Below are 17,668 nucleotides of genomic sequence, written 5' to 3' on the forward strand. Positions count from 1 at the left end.
CTTATCAATAGGAGAATATTTTTTCCTTTTTCTTTGTCCCTTCCACAGTGTTCAAGGAGGGGGGAGAGAATTGTAGAAAAAGTAAGATGACAAGTAGGGTTTTTAGCTTTACTAATGGGGTATGTTCTCTGTGCTGAACTGCTCCTTCTAGTACTGCCTAATTCCATGGTTAGGGGACAGAGAAAAGCTAATATCTCTGTTACCTTCATACCTTTTTCACACTTATCTCATTTGTTTCAGATTATACACGTGGTAACTGTTGTTGACAGATAGGATTGTGTAGCAGGATTTACCAATCCAAAATCCAGCATTGGCAGAAGGGAGAGGGAAGTATTCCCTGTTTATAGGCAGTAAGGCTGATGACCCCCCTCCGCACAGCTAACAGAACTGCCAGACATAGACACATACACCAACAGTGGAGTGAAGTAAATAAGTCCAGCTACCAAAGTGGGAGAAGAGAGGAAAAGTAGATGTCAAAAGCCCTGGATCGCAGAGGAGCAACAGTCTATGCCATGCTGCTTCTGAGAAAGTGATAAAGAGACAAAAGGAGTCTGAAAGCCTTGTAGTTTAAGGAATGATATACTCCGTATAAATTAAGAATTCATGAACTGCTCTAATTATAATTGAATTGAAGAGGACCGGTTAAGACAAAGCTAGAGCCCTCAGACACTCTGAACCAAGAGCAGTTGACAGGGTGGAAATGACCTTTTCAGACACTACTCATAACCAGTGTCTTTCAAGGCTGGCTGCCTAATCAGCCCCTTCTTACCTTAGACATCTACTCAAGTCTATGGTTCACTTTGCTTATTTGAAGGTGCTGATTTCTATGCTTCTCCCCCATTTTACAGAGGCAAAGCATATATAAAAAGTCTCCACAGTGAGTGGTATTTCCCTATGCTGGGAATTCCTGTGCAAAGAGAATAAGGATTTCCCAACTGAGTAAACACCATTTATTTTATATCTTTACAATTTCTGTGAAGGATTGCCTTAGCATAGGGAAACCGTGATCCAAAATGACCTGCTGGCCTCCTGTTTGTGAGTCTCCTGCCCTACTACCACCCACAATAACCATATGCCGTTCATTGTTTTCTTGTAAATGCTATACTTTTCACGCTGATCTCATTTTTACATCCCCATAGCCTCTCTTTTTTTACCAGATCACCAAGCTTGACTGCTCTCCAGTTGATTTTCCATTACCAGTCTCAGATTTCCAGATGACTCTCCCATCTCTTATGTCTCTTCATGCAGTATGCCTCTCTTTCCTGTTCCCAGCCCCATCCACCTCATCTGCCTTCTCTAGTCTCTTGGTAGTTTTCCTTCCTTTATGTCCATCTGCCAAATACACTTCCTTCAAAATGCCCCCTTCCTCAACACCCTTTAATGCTATCTCTTCCCCAATATCCCACTAATCTGATGCTAAAGGTTAACAGGCTTTGAAAAAGATAAGGAAATTCCCACAAAGAATTCTATATTTTTTTCCACTCACAAACAAACATGAAATTTACTTCAAATTCAGACTTAGTAAAAGTACAAAAAAGACTTCTCAAAATTTGTTTTAAGGCGTTAATCATATTGAAGTTGTAATTAAGTATGTGCATTTGAACATGATTCCATGTATTACAAATGGTTGCATGTTGGAAGAAAAAAGGAGTTTATTGTGAAGTTGTGGAGTCTTGGGTTATATTGGTGATATGTTCGGATGACAAGGTGTGTGAATTATTATTGATCTTTATGTTAATATTTGCCTTCAGCAGCGACTTCATTGATTTAAATTTTTTTGTCTTAAAGGAAATATACAACATTCACTTTTAAGTAACAAAGTCTACTGTTTGGGAATATTAAAGATATATTGTGGGTCTAGTGATGGTATCAGCAGTGGCATGTATGCTTCTGTGCGGGAGATGGGATCTCAAGTATAATTAAGTGGCTATTTAAAACTTGAAATTAAACTTTTAGGAGGTTGTGAAAAGAATGAGGAACTTTTTCTGCTATTAATTTGATGTCTGACTAATTCTTGATGCATAATGATAAAAATGCACCCAGATGTGGAAGCAGGCAATTTTCATCACACCTTGAGCTAGATTCTACTCACTGATGTGTATAACTGAATCTCATTGAGATCAGTGGTAGCTGTGAGCATCAGTGACCTCGAAGGGTAAGTCTGCACTGCAAGCTTCTTTTGGAATAAGCTTTTCTGCAAGATCTCTCCTGGAAAAGCTTATTTCGAAATAGAGCATCCACACTACAGGGAAGCCTCAAAATTAGGATGAGATAGGTTCCTCTAATGTGGACAGGAGGCATTGGGGAGGAATAACTTTAGAATGGTCCTGGTGAGGAGTGATTTTTACATAGCCATGGAGCATCTACACACCCTTTTCTGAAAAAGTTTTTCAGAAAAGGGCTTATTCCTCGTGGAATGAGGCTTACTGCCATCAGAATAAGCCGTCTGTTATTTCAACTTTCTGTCAAAATAATGCATTTGCAGTGTGGACACTAGTATTGTTTTTCCTCAGTGTAGAGGCACCCTAAGAGTAGAATTTGGTTCTTAATAATTTTAGATTCATGAAACAGGATTATAAACAGAAACCTTACTCATCCTGACCTCTGGAAAGACGGAACCTATTGCAGTGTTAGTATGTTGCTGGTGGAAGGCAAATGTGTTGTGATGCAGAACAAATCAAAGAAATTATGAGTACAGGCAGTCCCCGAGTTACGTGGATCCGACTTAGGTCAGATCCGTACTTATGAACGGGGCTTTTCACGCCCCGGAGGACGCGGGCGGTGGGACCGCCCAGACGCGCCGCGGTCCCGCCGCCCAGCAGACCAGGGAGACGCGGAGCAAAGCGGCGGAGGACCCGGGTGGCTGCACCGCGGCACGTCTCGGTCCCGTCGCCCGCGTCTCCATGGTCTGCTGGGGGGGGGGGGCAGCTAGTGCGTCCCCCCCCCCAGCAGACCAGGCTTTTCTCGCAGATGCCTGTGGTAGAGCAGCTGGGGCACTGCCAGTTGGTCCCGCAGCGCCACTCCTCGGCACTACTGGACCAACCCGGCAGCACCCCAGCTGCTCTGCCCCAGGCATTCTGATTCAGCCGCTGCTGGTCAGTTTCAGCAGCGGCTGAATCAGGACGCCTGGGGCAGAGCAGCTGGGGTGCTGCTGGATTGGTCCAGTAGCGCCTAGGAGCTGCTCTGCCCCAGGCGTCCCCAAGTCAGCCGCTACTGAAACTGACCAGCGGCTGACTACAGGAAGCCCGAGGCAGAGTTGCTCTGCCCCGGGCTTCCTGGAATCAGCTGCTGATAGCCAGCCGCTGGTCAGTTTCAGCAGCGGCTGAATCTGGACACCAGTTCCGACTTAAGTACAAATTCAACTTAAGTACAAACCTACAGTCCCTATCTTGTACGTAACCCGGGGACTGCCTGTAAAACGTGCTGTTATGCTTTGCAGTTTAAAAAATTCTACATTTCCATCTCATTCTGTTTTAAATTATATAGCTTTTGTATTTTTATAAACACAGTTGTGTAATATTTTAATAATAAACCATAAAAAGTTAAGATCTAATTATTAATATTTAAAATCTACAAAGTGTTGGTGTATAATCTAAATTTTCTAAGGTCCCACATTAAACTGGTTTTTTGTTCTCTAGCTTCACACATTTCTAGTAATGGAACTTCTGAAGGGAGGCGAATTGCTTGAACGCATTCAGAAAAAGAAACACTTCAGTGAGACAGAAGCCAGTTACATCATGCGCAAACTTGTTTCAGCAGTGAGCCATATGCATGATGTAGGAGTAGTCCATAGAGATCTGAAACCTGAGGTACAGTGGGGCATGATTATATCTGTTGTTGGTCTAATACCTTACTTTCACATTCTTTTAACAAGAGGCATATCCCTTCACAAAGAGACATAGTTAATTTAACAGAATAGGTACTGTAATTTGTGTGTTTTAATTGCCTTTTTTGATTTTTATTTGGAAATGAAAGTTTCATACTTAATTACTATCTGATGTTATTTGTTTATTCCATTATGCTATGCAATCAGTAGTAAAAATAATAAAATACTCAATTCAGATAACTGTTTTATAAACCTTAATTTTTAATTTTATAAACCATCTTAATTCCACCATGTCAAGAACAACTCCACATGATGAGAAAAAAAATCTATTTTTAATATTTAATTTTGTCTGTTAACCATTTTATTATGCTCTGATCATAAATATATGGGGTTTTGCACAACATAGGTACAAAGTGGTACTAAGTTTGTTTCAGTGCGTTTACTTCACATTTCTATATCTTGTTTTACTTCACTGTAAATTTCTGTATTTGAAATGTGTGGTTTTTATGTAATTACAACATCCTTGTGCAGGTTTTACCTTCATCTTTACTCTACTTTAATACAGTTTTCATATGATAAATAACATAGGGCAGAAGGTAATGGGTCTGATAGTTAAAAAGGGGCCTGTGGGATTAGCAGGCATCCAAAGTAAAATGGCTGCCTGCAGTCAGAGATCTGAGGGAGTAAGAAAGTAATCTGCCTCCATCAACCCACTACAGCGATAGGCAACCCAGACTAGTGAGTCGGTCTCAGTGAGCTGATGATTGTCGTAACTAAGATGATTTCCTGGGATACAGCAGTTTTGCTAACTGTGCTTGCATACCTAGAATTTATGGGCTGTACCGATTGAACTGTAGAAGCACTTTAATTGGATGAAGAGGTAGCGCACAGCTCTCACGGTCAAAGTGTGAAATCAATGTGCTCCTCCGTTCACGTGCATATCACTTTAATAATTGAGGCAGGAAAACAAAATGTCTTGCAGGCTACACATAGCCTGATGGGCCAGGTCGCTCACGACTACACCAAAGCTATTAATCTATACTAAAAAGCAGAGCACCACAGAGAATGGATTCTCAGGAAAAAAAAAAAAAGGCAGGGGGGAGAGGAATGGAGGGTTTAAAAAATACCTCATTCAGAAAGGTGTTTCCAGCTCCTAGTATGAAAATACTAAAGGAGAAAATCCAGTCTGGTATGTAAAAAATTTTAATTGCAGATTTGTTAAATCTGAGCTTTCTAGAAGAGGTGAAAATTGATAAAAATTCATGTGGTCCTTTCCTCCCACTTGGAGCTTATAATCAATCCAGAAATTTGATTGTGAAATTTCATGAACATCAACAGAAAGATTTAATTACAGAAAGAGCAAGAGATCATTGAAAGCTTATGCCCAAAGATGACATACTGCAGTTTTTGCATCGCCACTCTGTGTTAACGTTAAAAAAGAAAAGCTGAACAACCCTGGAAGGACTTCTTGAGAGTAATCAAAAATGAAATCTTATGCCCAAATAAATCTGTTAGTCTTTAAGGTGCCACAGGACTCCTTGTTGTTTTTATAGATACAGACTACCCTGCTGTATATTTATTGAGAATGAAAAGTTTGATAGTAACTATATTAATATTATAAAGAAAATACTGTGAGGTTTGTTGTAATTGGGATGATCATTGTAAAGCATAGAGCACATATAGGACAATAAGGGTGGAGTGAGTATGGAGTTGTTGCTGGGGTGGAGAGATTGGAGAACATAGAAAGGAGTTGGGGAGTAGAACTATGGGATTCTGTGTACATCCTTCCATGTGACTCACATAATCAAATGGCAGTCTATCCCTATAGTCCCTGCTCTATTTCTCCCCTATATCCTGTGCCTCCTCACCTGGTTCAGCATTTAGAGTGCTGTGAGGAACATAGTCTCTCCCCACCCCTCTCTTGAACTGGCTGCCCTGTGAGCTACAGCAGCCCCCTGATGGACAAAAGAAGTAACTGCAATACCTGTGGCAGAGTATATTTCTGCAGAGGGAAAAAAAATTGAGAAACATTAATTCTGTGCATGTATGCACAGAATTCCTCCAGGACTAATAGAGGACTTGGCCTTTGATAGTCAGCTGCATTTTTTCCTGACAAAACAGATGTGCCCCTTGAGGGTGTATACACTGGCAATGCAGAGCAACCATTCTGGCAGACAGCAGCAGCAGCAACAATACTGGCCACAATGCCCCTTTCAGCTGCCTCTCAAACCCCCCCTCCCTCAAGAGAGCAGGACTACCCTAGGAAGGGGCATCAGTCTCAAAGGTGGAGTCATGCTGGTCTTGGATTTGGCCAGCACATTCTCCTTCTTCTAGTGCCCTCCCCGTCAGGTGCTCATTTTGACTTGCTGGTACAGAGCAGTGGTATAGTCATCATAACTTTGTCATGTCCCATTCCTTCCATTCAGGGGCAGTGTGACATATCCCGCGTGTCACTCCCACGAGTAGTTAATTAAATCCGTGTATTTCTCTTTGCATGGCCCGTCTTCATTTTCCGCACCCTTGGTATGAAGGGAAGGGGGGCCTGGGCCCACCCCCACTCACTAGCCCCAGCCCAGGGCCCTAAGGGCTCGGATCCAGAGAGACCCAGCCTGGCTGATGGGGTTCAAGATCGCAACTCGCCAGTCCATCCAGGCTCTGCCCTGGGCCGATACCTTCCCCGTCCTTCCCGGGTCCACCCCACGGCCGAGGCCCCGGACGGCTTCCTTACTGCAAGCCTGCGGGCCGGAGGTGCGTTCAGTCCATTGGACAGGGGTGGTTCCTTGTCTGCGAACCTCTTTTTCGTCCCTGCTGCCTGGACCTGTGGAGGAGGAGGCTCTCTTCCTCCTCCCCTCTCTCAAGTGCGGGAGCCATTTTAAAAGCCCCGCCAGGGCCGTGACCCCGTCTGCCCCGCCTCTCGCGTCTGCACCACTTGGTGTTGCCGTGGCAACGTTCCTGATACCCCGGCAACTTCTTGTTGATGCCGGGCATCCCATTTCTCGGCTGGGCCGGACGCGCGGCGGCCAAACAGCCCAGACAGGGCAAGATCGCCCCAGGCTGCCGGCTGTACATCGCGTCCCGGACCCGCTTTCCCATGCGGGGCGGGCACGCTCCATCACAGGCAGGTTAGGCCATTTTCTCAGTGTTTGAGGCTATATTACTATAGAGAGCTGAGTCCTTAGCACTTTAGTTTAGGCTGCTATCCAGTTGCCCTCCATATCTTCTCCTTGCTGAACCTGTTCCTCTTCAGGGCCCGTCTCATGAGCTACTGTTGCTCTATCAGTTTCCTCTATCAGGTTTTGCATTTGGGAGCAGTGAAAGAGATTCCTCCAGAACACCGAGGTCAAAGTTTTATTCATGATACTTTCAGGTTTTCAATCCAGAGAGGTCAGACCTAGTCTAAACATCTGCAACCATAACAAATCTACAAGGTACGTAAGGTTCTTCTTCAAGTAGTGTCCCCGTGGGTGCTCCACTGTAGATGTCAGGCTCATCCCAGCATTGCAGATCAGAGACTTTCAATAGCTGTAGTCAGCCAGACCGCACATGTGCGGTCAGCGTCTTGCGCCATTTACGCCCTTTGCCTTATGCGCATGGTCCGGCTCCCATCAGTTCCTCTCAACTGTCCTCGGTTACAGATGGAGCTTTCTCTCTCTCCTTACCTTCATCTAGTCAGAGAAGAAAATATAGTTCTTCTTCGGGTAGTCCCCGTGGGTGCTCCACTTCTGGTGTCGGGCTGGTCCCGGCACCGCAAATCGGAGCTTTACAGAGCTGTGTGGCCGGACCACGCGCGTGCACTCTCGTTTCGCGCCTTTCATCTGCCGCGCGCGGTCCGGCTCCTACCAGTTCTTCTCATCCGCCTTGGGTCGCAGACGGAGCTTCCCCCCTTTCTCCTCAGAGTTTCCCCCTTCTTCCCTTCGGTCGCTTGCTGTGGGGAAAGTTTATAATTTTAAAAACTATAAAATATAAAGCGCGTTTAGCCCCGTTGGCAGGTGCGGTAAAAAAAAAAAAAAAAAGAAAAGAAAAGAAGAAACCGAGAAAGAGCAGTGCTATTTCCTACAGTGTTTGCGTTTTTTTTTTCTGTTGCCTGCTCTGGTTACTTTAAAAAAATATATATATATAAATAAAATAAAAGAGAATAAGGAGAAGGAAAGTAAGAGAGAGGACAAACCCAAAGAAACCGGGGATGCACAAGCGGCTGCACTTAGCCGGCGGGAACGTTCAGTCCCCAGAAATCAAAATGCCGGGCTCCCCCGGTTTCAAAAAGTGTGCAGGTTGTGCTGAGCCAATGCCGGTATAAGATGGGCACTTGGCTTGTATCCGCTGCCTTGGGGAGACTCATATCCCCCAAAAGTGCACCCACTGTGCCAGCCTAACGACTAGAGCCCGCAAGGAGCGGGAACGTCGTTTAAGAGAGATCCTATTTGATAAGGCTCTAATGCCTTCCACTGCCTCAGGATCCTCTTCCTCGGACCCCACGGCTGAAAAGCGCAAGGCTCCTTCTGAGGCTATGCCCTCATCAAAAAAGAGGAAAGCCTCTCCTGCTCATTCCCTGCCAGCTGCTCCGCAATCGCGGGTAAGCGCAGGTGACAAGCCGGGTACTTCTCGTTCGAGGGTAACCCGTGCTCCATCAGTAAACAAGCCGGCCGGTACTTCTGAACGACAGCCCCCGGCACGGGAACCTCACCTGGCACCGGAGCTTCTTAAAGAAACAGACGCAGCGGCACCAGCTTTATCGGTGCCGGCTGCTGAAGTGCCTTTAATCACGGCCCCTCACAGGGAGCTGTCCTCAGCACCGGCAGGGGATCAGCGTGCCCCTGCTCAGATGCCTGCTTCACAGCCTTTAACTCTTCACTCTCCAGGCTCTGCACAGCCTGCAGCAACAACTCAAAAATCAAATACCCAGGGAATCTCCCGATGTACCTCGCCAAGGTCTTATCACGAACCATCTCCTCACCGTTGTGCTTCTATGCACCACGCAAGAGATCATAGGCGTTATTATCACCGCAGTCTCTCATCTTGTCACTATTATGATAGAGAGCGTAGCTGTTCACACCAGAGATATTCTAGATCTCCTTCTCCTGCGAGACGCTCACGATCACCAACTCATTCAACAAGAAGCACATATTATGTCAGGTATGACAGTACTAGATCTTCTAGACGCTTGTCCCCTGCAAGGTCTGACCAGCACTATACCCATCGTTATAGACTGGACTATGTTGAATCATCTCATCGCAGTCACTCTCGATCTCATCGCAGGTCTCCATGTTCCTGTAGGTCAATTAGTCCACGCTCTGTGCGTTCAGAGATCTCCAAACATTCTCCGCTACGACGCCCGATACCTTCTCGTTCCCCGACACATTGATCACAAATGTCAGATCTAGAGGAAGGGCAACTCTTGGAAGCTGATCCGGATATGTCCCCTAATACCGGTTCACCACAGCCCTCTAGGGATGAACCGCTGTCCCTGGGCGAGAAGTCACCACCGGACGATCTTAAAGAATTCCAAGACCTGTTTAAACGTGTAGCGCAATCTCAGGAGGTGCAGCTCACTGAGTCTCAAGCTAAGCAACATAAGTTGTTTAAGAATTTACACCCTAAACAACAAAGAAAGATTGCACTCCCGGTAGATGATGCCATCTTGGAAGTGGCGCAGGACATCTGGCAGACGCCAACATCGATACCGCCCACCAATAAGAAAATTGATAGAAAGTATTTTGTCTCATCCAAAGGCCTGGATTTTCTTTTCAATCACCCCCAGCCGAATTCCCTGATAGTGGATGCGGTTCGCCACAAGAGCAAGATGCCCCAATTTAAGAATTCCCTACCGGATAGGGAGACAAAGAAACTGGACCACTTTGGTCAGAAAGTTTACTCCTCCTCAACCTTGCTACTGCGGGTTGCCAATTATGCTGCTCTTTTATCGAACCATAACTTTGATAATTACTCTAAGTTACCGGAACTTATGCAACACCTCCCTGACAGTAAAAAGTCTCTCCTTAGATCCATTGTCCAGGAAGGTTTCACTGCATGTAGAACAGCCCTTCAGATTACCGCGGACATTGCCGACACAGCTGCTCGAGCGATGGCAACAGGCATCGCGATGAGAAGAGCTTCCTGGTTATTGTCAGCGGGAGCCCCTAAGGAGTTGAACTCCAAAGTGGAAGATTTACCCTTTGATTGCCAGAAGCTGTTTGCTTCTACTACCGATGAGGTCCTCCATTCTGGCAAGGACTCTCGTATGACTCTCCGTTCTCTGGGGATGTACACGTCACCTTTTAAACGCAGACGATACTACCCCTTCCAGAGGAGATATGATTACTTCCCCTATAAGCAGCAGCAGCAGCAGCAACAGCAACAGCAGCGTGGATCCGACCAGCCTAGATTTAGACAGCGCCCTCAACGTAAACGTCAACAAGAGAATCGCTCTGCTGCTCGGCCTTCCCAGAAGCAGCAGGTTTGACTCCTGTGCGGAGGACTCGAACATATCTCCACCGGTCAACACACTAAAGCCTGCAACCACCACCACCACCACCTTATTCCACCACCGCCTGAGGCCATTTCTTCATCGATGGGCCACCATTACCTCAGACCGATGGGTCCTAGAGGTCATATCATCGGGCCTGACAATCCCGTTCGCTTCAATCCCCCCTACCACTCCTCCCACCCCATCCCTTCTCAGGGACCCATCTCATGGGGCTGCTCTTCGAGAAGAGGTTCTTCACCTGCTCGAGATTGGAGCCATAGAGAGAGTACCCGACGAATTCCGGGGCAAAGGGTTCTACTCCAGGTATTTCCTAGTTCCCAAAAAGTCCGGGGGGTGGAGACCCATCCTCGATCTGAGGGGTCTAAACCATTTCATCCGAAAGCAGCGCTTCAGAATGACCACCCTGGCCAAGATCATGCCAGCACTAAACAAAGGAGACTGGTTCGCAGTCCTAGATTTGCAAGACGCATATTTCCATGTGACGATACACATAGCACACAGGCGTTTTCTCAGATTCATAGTGGGTGACGACCATTTTCAATACAGGGTCCTGCCTTTCGGCCTCATTTCGGCCCCAAGGGTGTTCTCCAAAACACTAGCGGTAGTGGCTGCCCATCTTCGAAGGATAGGAGTCTCTATCTTCCCCTACCTCGACGATTGCTTCATTAAGGGACGCACCCAGTCAGAGGCACAGCACATGGTAGTCGCAACTCAGGAGTTGTTCGACTCCCTCGGCCTTATCGTGAACATTCAAAAATCACGTCCACTACCAACACAAATTCTAAACTTCATAGGAGCGCGTCTCGACTCCCAGTCAGAGAGAGTCCATCTCCCACTCGAGCGTTTTCAATTAATACAAGACCTGATAAAAACAGTCTTGCAAGCTCCAATGCTCCCGGTACGCGTATATCTCCAGCTTCTGGGTCATATGGCTTCCACGACAATCATAGTGCGCCATTCAAGGCTACACCTCAGGTGTCTGCAGCATTGGCTGAGCACGGTGTACAAGCCTACGGAGCACAGCATCCACAAGACTGTGGTACTTCCAGTACATGTCAAAGACTCCCTATTACGGTGGACGAATCACAACAACATGTTGTCAGGAGTCCCCTTCCATGCACCGCAACCGTCACAAGAGATAACCACAGACGCTTCTCTCATCGGCTGGGGTGCCCACATGGGCACAAAAACAGTTCAGGGTCGTTGGTCCACGACGGAGATGATGCTCCATATCAATCTTCTCGAGCTTCGAGCCGTGTTTCATGCCTGCAAACACTTCAAGGTATACATAAGAGGCACTGTCACCAGAATTCTCACAGACAATGTAGTGGCGATGTACTACGTGAACAGACGGGGGTGCCCGATCCCGTTCACTTTGTGCAGAAGCGATCCGCCTCTGGAAATGGTGCATTCGAAACAACATCTCTATAGTCGCGTCATACTTACCGGGTGTGAGCAAAACCACAGCGGATGCACTGAGCAGGTATTTCCCCCAGGACCACGAGTGGGTAATCCGCACAGATGTCCTCCTAACTCTCTTCCATCAGTGGGGTTTTCCGGCGATAGATCTCTTCGCCACATGTGCCAACGCAAAATGCAGAGCTTACTGTTCCAGAGCGGGAGTGGGCCCTCACTCTCTGGGAGACGCATTTCTCCTTCACTGGGGCACATCACTCTTGTATGCATTTCCCCCTGTTGTACTTATTCCCAGAGTACTCGAGAAGATCGTGATGGACAGGGCACGAGTGATACTCATAGCCCCAGCGTGGCCCAGGCAGCCATGGTACTCAACTCTTCGGCAGCTCTCCGTACGAGCACCGCGCCGATTACCTTGTCTACCGGACTTGCTGACACAACAGAGAGGCTCCCTGCGTCACCCGAAGCTGGATACTCTGCACCTCACTGCATGGATGGTACATGGTTCAGCGAGTCCGAGAATCTTTGTTCGGGCCAGGTGAAGCGTGTTCTCCTGCACAGCAGGAGAGATTCCACCAGGAAAACTTACCTGTCAAAGTGGTCTAGATTCGTGCGATGGTGTGCTCCTAAGCTTCTAGACCCCTTGCTTTCGCCGATGCATGTCTTACTGGACTATGTCCTCCAGCTACAGTCAACTGGACTCTCCATTTCATCACTTAAAGTCCATGTAGCGGCGATAGCTGCCTTTCACTACTCCGTTGAAGGCAAGTGGGTTTTTTCTCACCCCATGATGGCTAGATTTCTCAAAGGATTGGCTAACCTCAGCCCACCACGGAGGCCTCCGCCACCTGCATGGAGTCTTGACCTGGTGCTTGATGTCCTAACTAGGCCACCGTTTGAACCGTTGGCCACGGTACCACTACCGATGCTTACAATGGAGGTGCTCTTTCTTCTGGCCATAACATCAGCACGTAGGGTGAGTGAGTTATCTGCACTAATGTCAACACCTCCCTATACAGTCTTCAACCCGGAATCAGTGATACTGAGGTCTCATCCAGCCTTTCTACCTAAAGTCTGTACGGATTTTCACATATACGAACCAATTGTTCTGCCATGTTTCTATCCAAAACCGCATACCTCTCAGCGAGACGCTCTCCTGCATACGCTCGATGTCCGTAGAGCTTTGGCTTTCTATATAAACAGAACCCGTACTCTACGTAAGACGGATCGCCTCTTCATTTCGACATCGGGGCCTTCTAGGGGCAAGTTCTTATCCGCCCAGCGCATTTCTAAACTGGTTGTCTCTTGTATCACGACTTGCTATACTATCTGTAAGAAGTCTCTCACCTCGCAGCCTAGAGCTCACTCAAAACGAGCAGTTGCTGCGTCTACAGCTTTCGTGAAAGGTGTCCCTCTTCGTGACATCTGCCGGGCTGCGACTTGGTCTTCTACTTCTACCTTTTCAAGACATTATGCAATTGTTCAGCACTTCGCCTCTGACTCAGCAGTAGCCATGGCAGTGTTGCCTGCTGCTCAGAATACCGATTCCGAAACACACGTTTAACTGAAATTACTGCTTCGGAGTCACCAGAAGTGGAGCACCCACGGGGACTACCCGAAGAAGAAAAGGAAGTTACTCACTTCGTGCAGTAATGATCGTTCTTCGAGGTGTGTCCCCGTGGGTGCTCCACAACCCGCCCTCCTCCCTGCTTCGGAATCTTGTCTTTCTGTCTTTCAGATAGGCGGTGAGACGAACTGGCGGGAGCCGGACCGTGCGCGGCAGATGAAAGGCGCGAAACGAGAGTGCACGCGCGTGGTCCGGCCACACAGCTCTGTAAAGCTCTGATTTGCGGCGCCGGGACCAGCCCGACACCAGAAGGGGAGCACCCACGGGGACACACCTCGAAGAACGATCGTTACTGCACGAAGTGAGTAACTTCCTTTTCTTCGTTAGTTGTTATTTTTAATGTTACCTGTTTATAGTTAATAGTCATAGTTATAGTTAAAAAAAAAAAACAGGCTTCACCAGCACATTCTTTGCTGCTGGGCTAACTGAGCAGGATGAGCATGGGGGACAAACCCAGAAGGTTCGGCACCGCCTCTTTCTATGCAAAGGCGATTCCAGCTGTAAGACCTAAGAAGGCACCAGCTACGGTACCAACGGCACCGAGGTCAGCATTGGCACCGGTGACCTCATAAGCTAAAGCATCGGCACTGGTATCCACGCTGACACCAGCGGCTAGAGAACCAGTGCTACAATCTAAGCCAGCACCGGAAAGGTCTGATATTTTCTCAGCACCAAGAAAAGGGTCTGTAAAGACCAACTCACATAGGAGTCCTAGCCCTATTTTGGCTTCCCCTACATTCTCTCTGTCACTATCCCCACTGGGACCAAGATTGCTGGGGCCGCGTAGTCACCATATGCAACAGGAGAAGCTTTCATACTCACTACATTGCAGGTCTCCATCCCCATACCTGTTGGCACTGCGGAGAAACTCCTGATACCACGCCAGGCACCCCTCTCTCGCTCTCCACCCCCCTCATCCAGAGGCTCTGCAGCTTTTCCCCACTCACCTGCACTGTCTCCACATGCAGTGTACAGAGGGGAGTACAGGGATACCTTTTCTTCTAAGCGCTCCTCGCCTGGGTGATCATACCATTATCATCTAGATCCACACCTCACTATTCATTCCACCACCATTATCATCATTCCAGGAGATGGTCCCTCTGCTATTGTAGGTCGCCTAGATATACACCTATCTCTGTAACACCACCTGAGTGACATCCTCCATCACCACCACCGCAAAGCCCACCATCTCAAGCACGTCACTTAGAACCATAAGAAGGGCAATTGTCAGAAGTTGAAGAGCAACAACCTGACACTTCGCCTGCTGACCAATCATCATCCTCTCCTGACGAGGTCATGATTCAAGGTGACATATCATCCTCCAACCATCTGAAGCAGTTCCAGGACTTGTTTAAGAGAGTTGCATCGTGTCAAGAGGTTCAATTGGTGGAGGTGCAGGAAAAACAGTACCGCCTCCTTAAAAATCTCCTGCATCAGGCCAAAATAGCACTCCCGATTGATGAGGCAATTATGGAGGCTGCAGAGGAGATTTGGCAAACCTCTGCCTCTGCCCCACCAACGAATAAAAGGGCAGATAAGAAATACTTTGTGCCATCAGAGGGGTTGGAATTTTTATTCAACCATCCCCAGCCAAATTCGCTCATTGTAGATGCCTCCCAGCACAGGTCTAAGGCCCCTCAATACAGGAATGCTACAACTGAGAAGGAAAGCAAAAGATTATACCTATTTGGTAGAAAGGTATACTCCTCGGCTACACTACTACTGCACATTGTAAATTATGCTGTATTCTTGTCAAATCACGATTTTGACAATTATACTAAACTTACAACATTGATGGAGCATCTCCCAGACTCCAAAATACCTGTTTTAAAATCCATAGTCCAAGAAGGCTATGCCTCAGTCAGGACAAGTCTTCAGATCGCCCTAGATGTCGCGGACACAGCTGCCTGTTCCATGGCTACCACAATTGCAATGAGGAGATCTTCATGGTTACAATCTGTGGGAGTTCCAAGGGAGTTAGAGTAAAGCAGAGGACCACACCTTTCATAAACAAAAGATCTTTGCCAAGAAAACAGATGAGGTCTTCGACTCTGGCAAAGATTCTCGTGCCACCCTCTGAACTCTGGGAATGTACACACCTCCATATCGCTGTAAACGATATGTACAATACAGTACCAGAGGTGCCATGAATACCCATACAATAGGCAACAACAACGTGGTTTGACCAGTCATGATCAAGGCAGTGACCCAAAAGAAGGCGCAATCAGACCAACCGCGCCCTATATCAACCGGCAAGTAAGCAGCAGATTTGACTCCTTGGTCAAAGGCTTTCAACCACATCCCTTTGTCACCCTGGAACACCATGTCTGGTTTGATATATTTTGCACTGTAACTCAGAAAATCATCTCTTAAACATGCAGGCTGCGTCTAGACCGGCAAGTTTTTCCACAAAAGCAGTCGCTTTTACGCAAAAACTTGCTAGCTGTCTACACTGGCCGCTTGATTTTGAGCGAAAGCACTGACGTTCTACTGTCCGAAATCAGTGCTTCTTGCGCAAATGCTTTGACGTTCCCGTTTGGGTAAAAGCCCTTTTCCGGAAATGTTTTTGCACAAGAGGGCCAGTGTAGACAGCTAAAAACTGTTTTGCGGAAAAAAAGCCCTGATGGCGAAAATGGCGATCGTGGCTTTATTGCGCAAAACCGCATCTAGATTGGCACGGACGCTTTTCCGCAAAAAGTGCTTTTGCAGAAAAGCGTCCGTGCCAATCTAGACACTCTTTTCCACAAATGCTTTTAACGGAAAAACTTTTCCGTTAAAAGCATTTGTGGAAAATCATGCCAGTCTAGACGTAGCCATACATGCATAATATAAAAGCTTTTCTTACATGTTGAATGGCGATAAACAATGCTTGTCTCCAGTCAGAGTTGATTTATAAATAGGGCACTACCAAATTTATGGCCATAAAAAACATGCCACAGACCATGAAATCTGGTCACTCCCTCTCCCCCCAATAACCCGTTTTATTGTGTACTATGACCCTATACCAGTGGTAGGCAACCTGCAAGTTGTATACAATCCATCAGGGTTCTACATGTGGTCCTGTAATAGTTCGTATCAGTGGAAGGCTATGCTGACTCACTACAAGCCCCCAGGGTTCAGGGCCTCAGGCCTGACTACAGGCTGAATATCCATTCTAGGGTCCATGCTCTTGTTCAGGGCAGGGTTGCCAATAAACGGTCAAGCAGTCTCTGATAACCCAGGCAGTAGCCTAGAGACCACGCCCACATTCCGGGGCGGGGCAGCAAATAATAGTTAAACAGATTCTGTTAAGCTGGTCGGCAATTTATGCACCTGGGCCCTGGGTCAGGGAAGGGCAACAAACAAGCTGGTATACAGTAGTGAGGTTCAAAGGTGCAGGCCTCATTGCAGGCTGAGCCAGGAGTTGGATCTCCTTGCTTGTGGAGAGCCAATGGGCAGGAGTTTCTTTCCCTACAAGGAGAGGAGGAGCCAGCCCCAGGATCCTAGCAGTGGCAGCGCTGGGCCACTGGGTCAGCAGGGATCCAGGCCGTAACCCGCTGTCAGGGTCTGTGGGTTAGCAGGGGTCTAAGCTGCAATGCGCTGCTCAGCTAATTTCCATTTCCTCAGCTGCCCCAGGGTTGGCTGTCTGTGGGCCACTTCCCTGTTCTCCCTGGGGGCCTACCTGGCTTGGGTGCTGTTTCTCGGTGAAGGCTGGGGACAGAGGTGCTGGCAGCGTGTCCATAGACTCGGAGTCCTGTGTGGGTAAAGGTCCAAGCAGTCCAGCTCATTCATCTGGGCCTAGCAAGGGTCCTGGGGGTCCGGGTAAATCTGTGGGCCCAGGCAGCAGCTTCCACAGCCATGTCCAGTTATCAGGGTCCGGTGGTGGCCATGGTGGTCTAGGCCAGTGCTCAGGGTCCAGCAGTGGCCCGGGCAGCCCAACCCAATCCTCCTCCTGAGGGCAGCGTCGCAAGGTCTTCCTCCGCTGGGGCTGGGGAAGAACCTCTGCCCTGCTCAGCAGCCAAGCTCTAAGGGTATGTCTACACTACAGCGTTATTTCGAAATATCTTATTTCAAAATAGTTAATTCAAAATAAGTTATTTCAAAATAACGCGTCTACACACAAAATGCTTTTCAAATTAGAGTTTTGCTATTTCAAAATAGCACGTTCACGGTGAGTGGACTGTAAATCGCATTTAAGGCTGGCCAGAACCAGTTCCGGGAGGGCACGAGGTCAGGACTTACTGTGTGGGGCTGCTGCCTGAGGTTAACTGAGGTTTGTGCTTAAAGGCCCCTCCCTCCCCGTCCCCAGGCAGTTGTTTCTCAGGTTTCCCTGTTT

At 47.6% G+C, this 17,668-nt stretch overlaps 1 protein-coding gene and 1 long non-coding RNA gene across 4 annotated transcripts in view; one reads left to right on the plus strand and one right to left on the minus strand.

Moving 5' to 3' along the window:
* The window catches only part of RPS6KA5 (ribosomal protein S6 kinase A5), a 189,330-nt gene that overhangs the window by 163,977 nt on the left and 7,685 nt on the right, over window positions 1-17,668 (plus strand). For both annotated transcript variants that reach the window (XM_089778385.1, XM_089778384.1), the window contains exon 13: window positions 3,639-3,809. In XM_089778385.1, coding sequence (XP_089634511.1) covers window positions 3,639-3,809 — 171 coding nt within the window. The remainder of the gene's footprint in view (window positions 1-3,638; window positions 3,810-17,668) is intronic.
* LOC112545659 (uncharacterized) overlaps window positions 1-17,668 on the minus strand; it is a 104,512-nt gene that overhangs the window by 41,615 nt on the left and 45,229 nt on the right. Inside the window, exon 1 of one of the 2 annotated variants that reach the window (XR_012903332.2) lies at window positions 15,176-16,075. The exons of the other annotated variant lie outside the window; for it this stretch is intronic. This is a non-coding gene — a long non-coding RNA (uncharacterized LOC112545659). Of the gene's footprint in view, window positions 1-15,175; window positions 16,076-17,668 lie in introns of those variants that run through there. 2 annotated transcript variants of the gene reach the window in all.

The sequence above is a fragment of the Pelodiscus sinensis genome, chromosome 5 (genome assembly GCF_052426305.1).
Source record: "Pelodiscus sinensis isolate ZL-2025 chromosome 5, ASM5242630v1, whole genome shotgun sequence".
Classification (NCBI taxonomy): Eukaryota; Metazoa; Chordata; order Testudines; family Trionychidae; genus Pelodiscus; species Pelodiscus sinensis.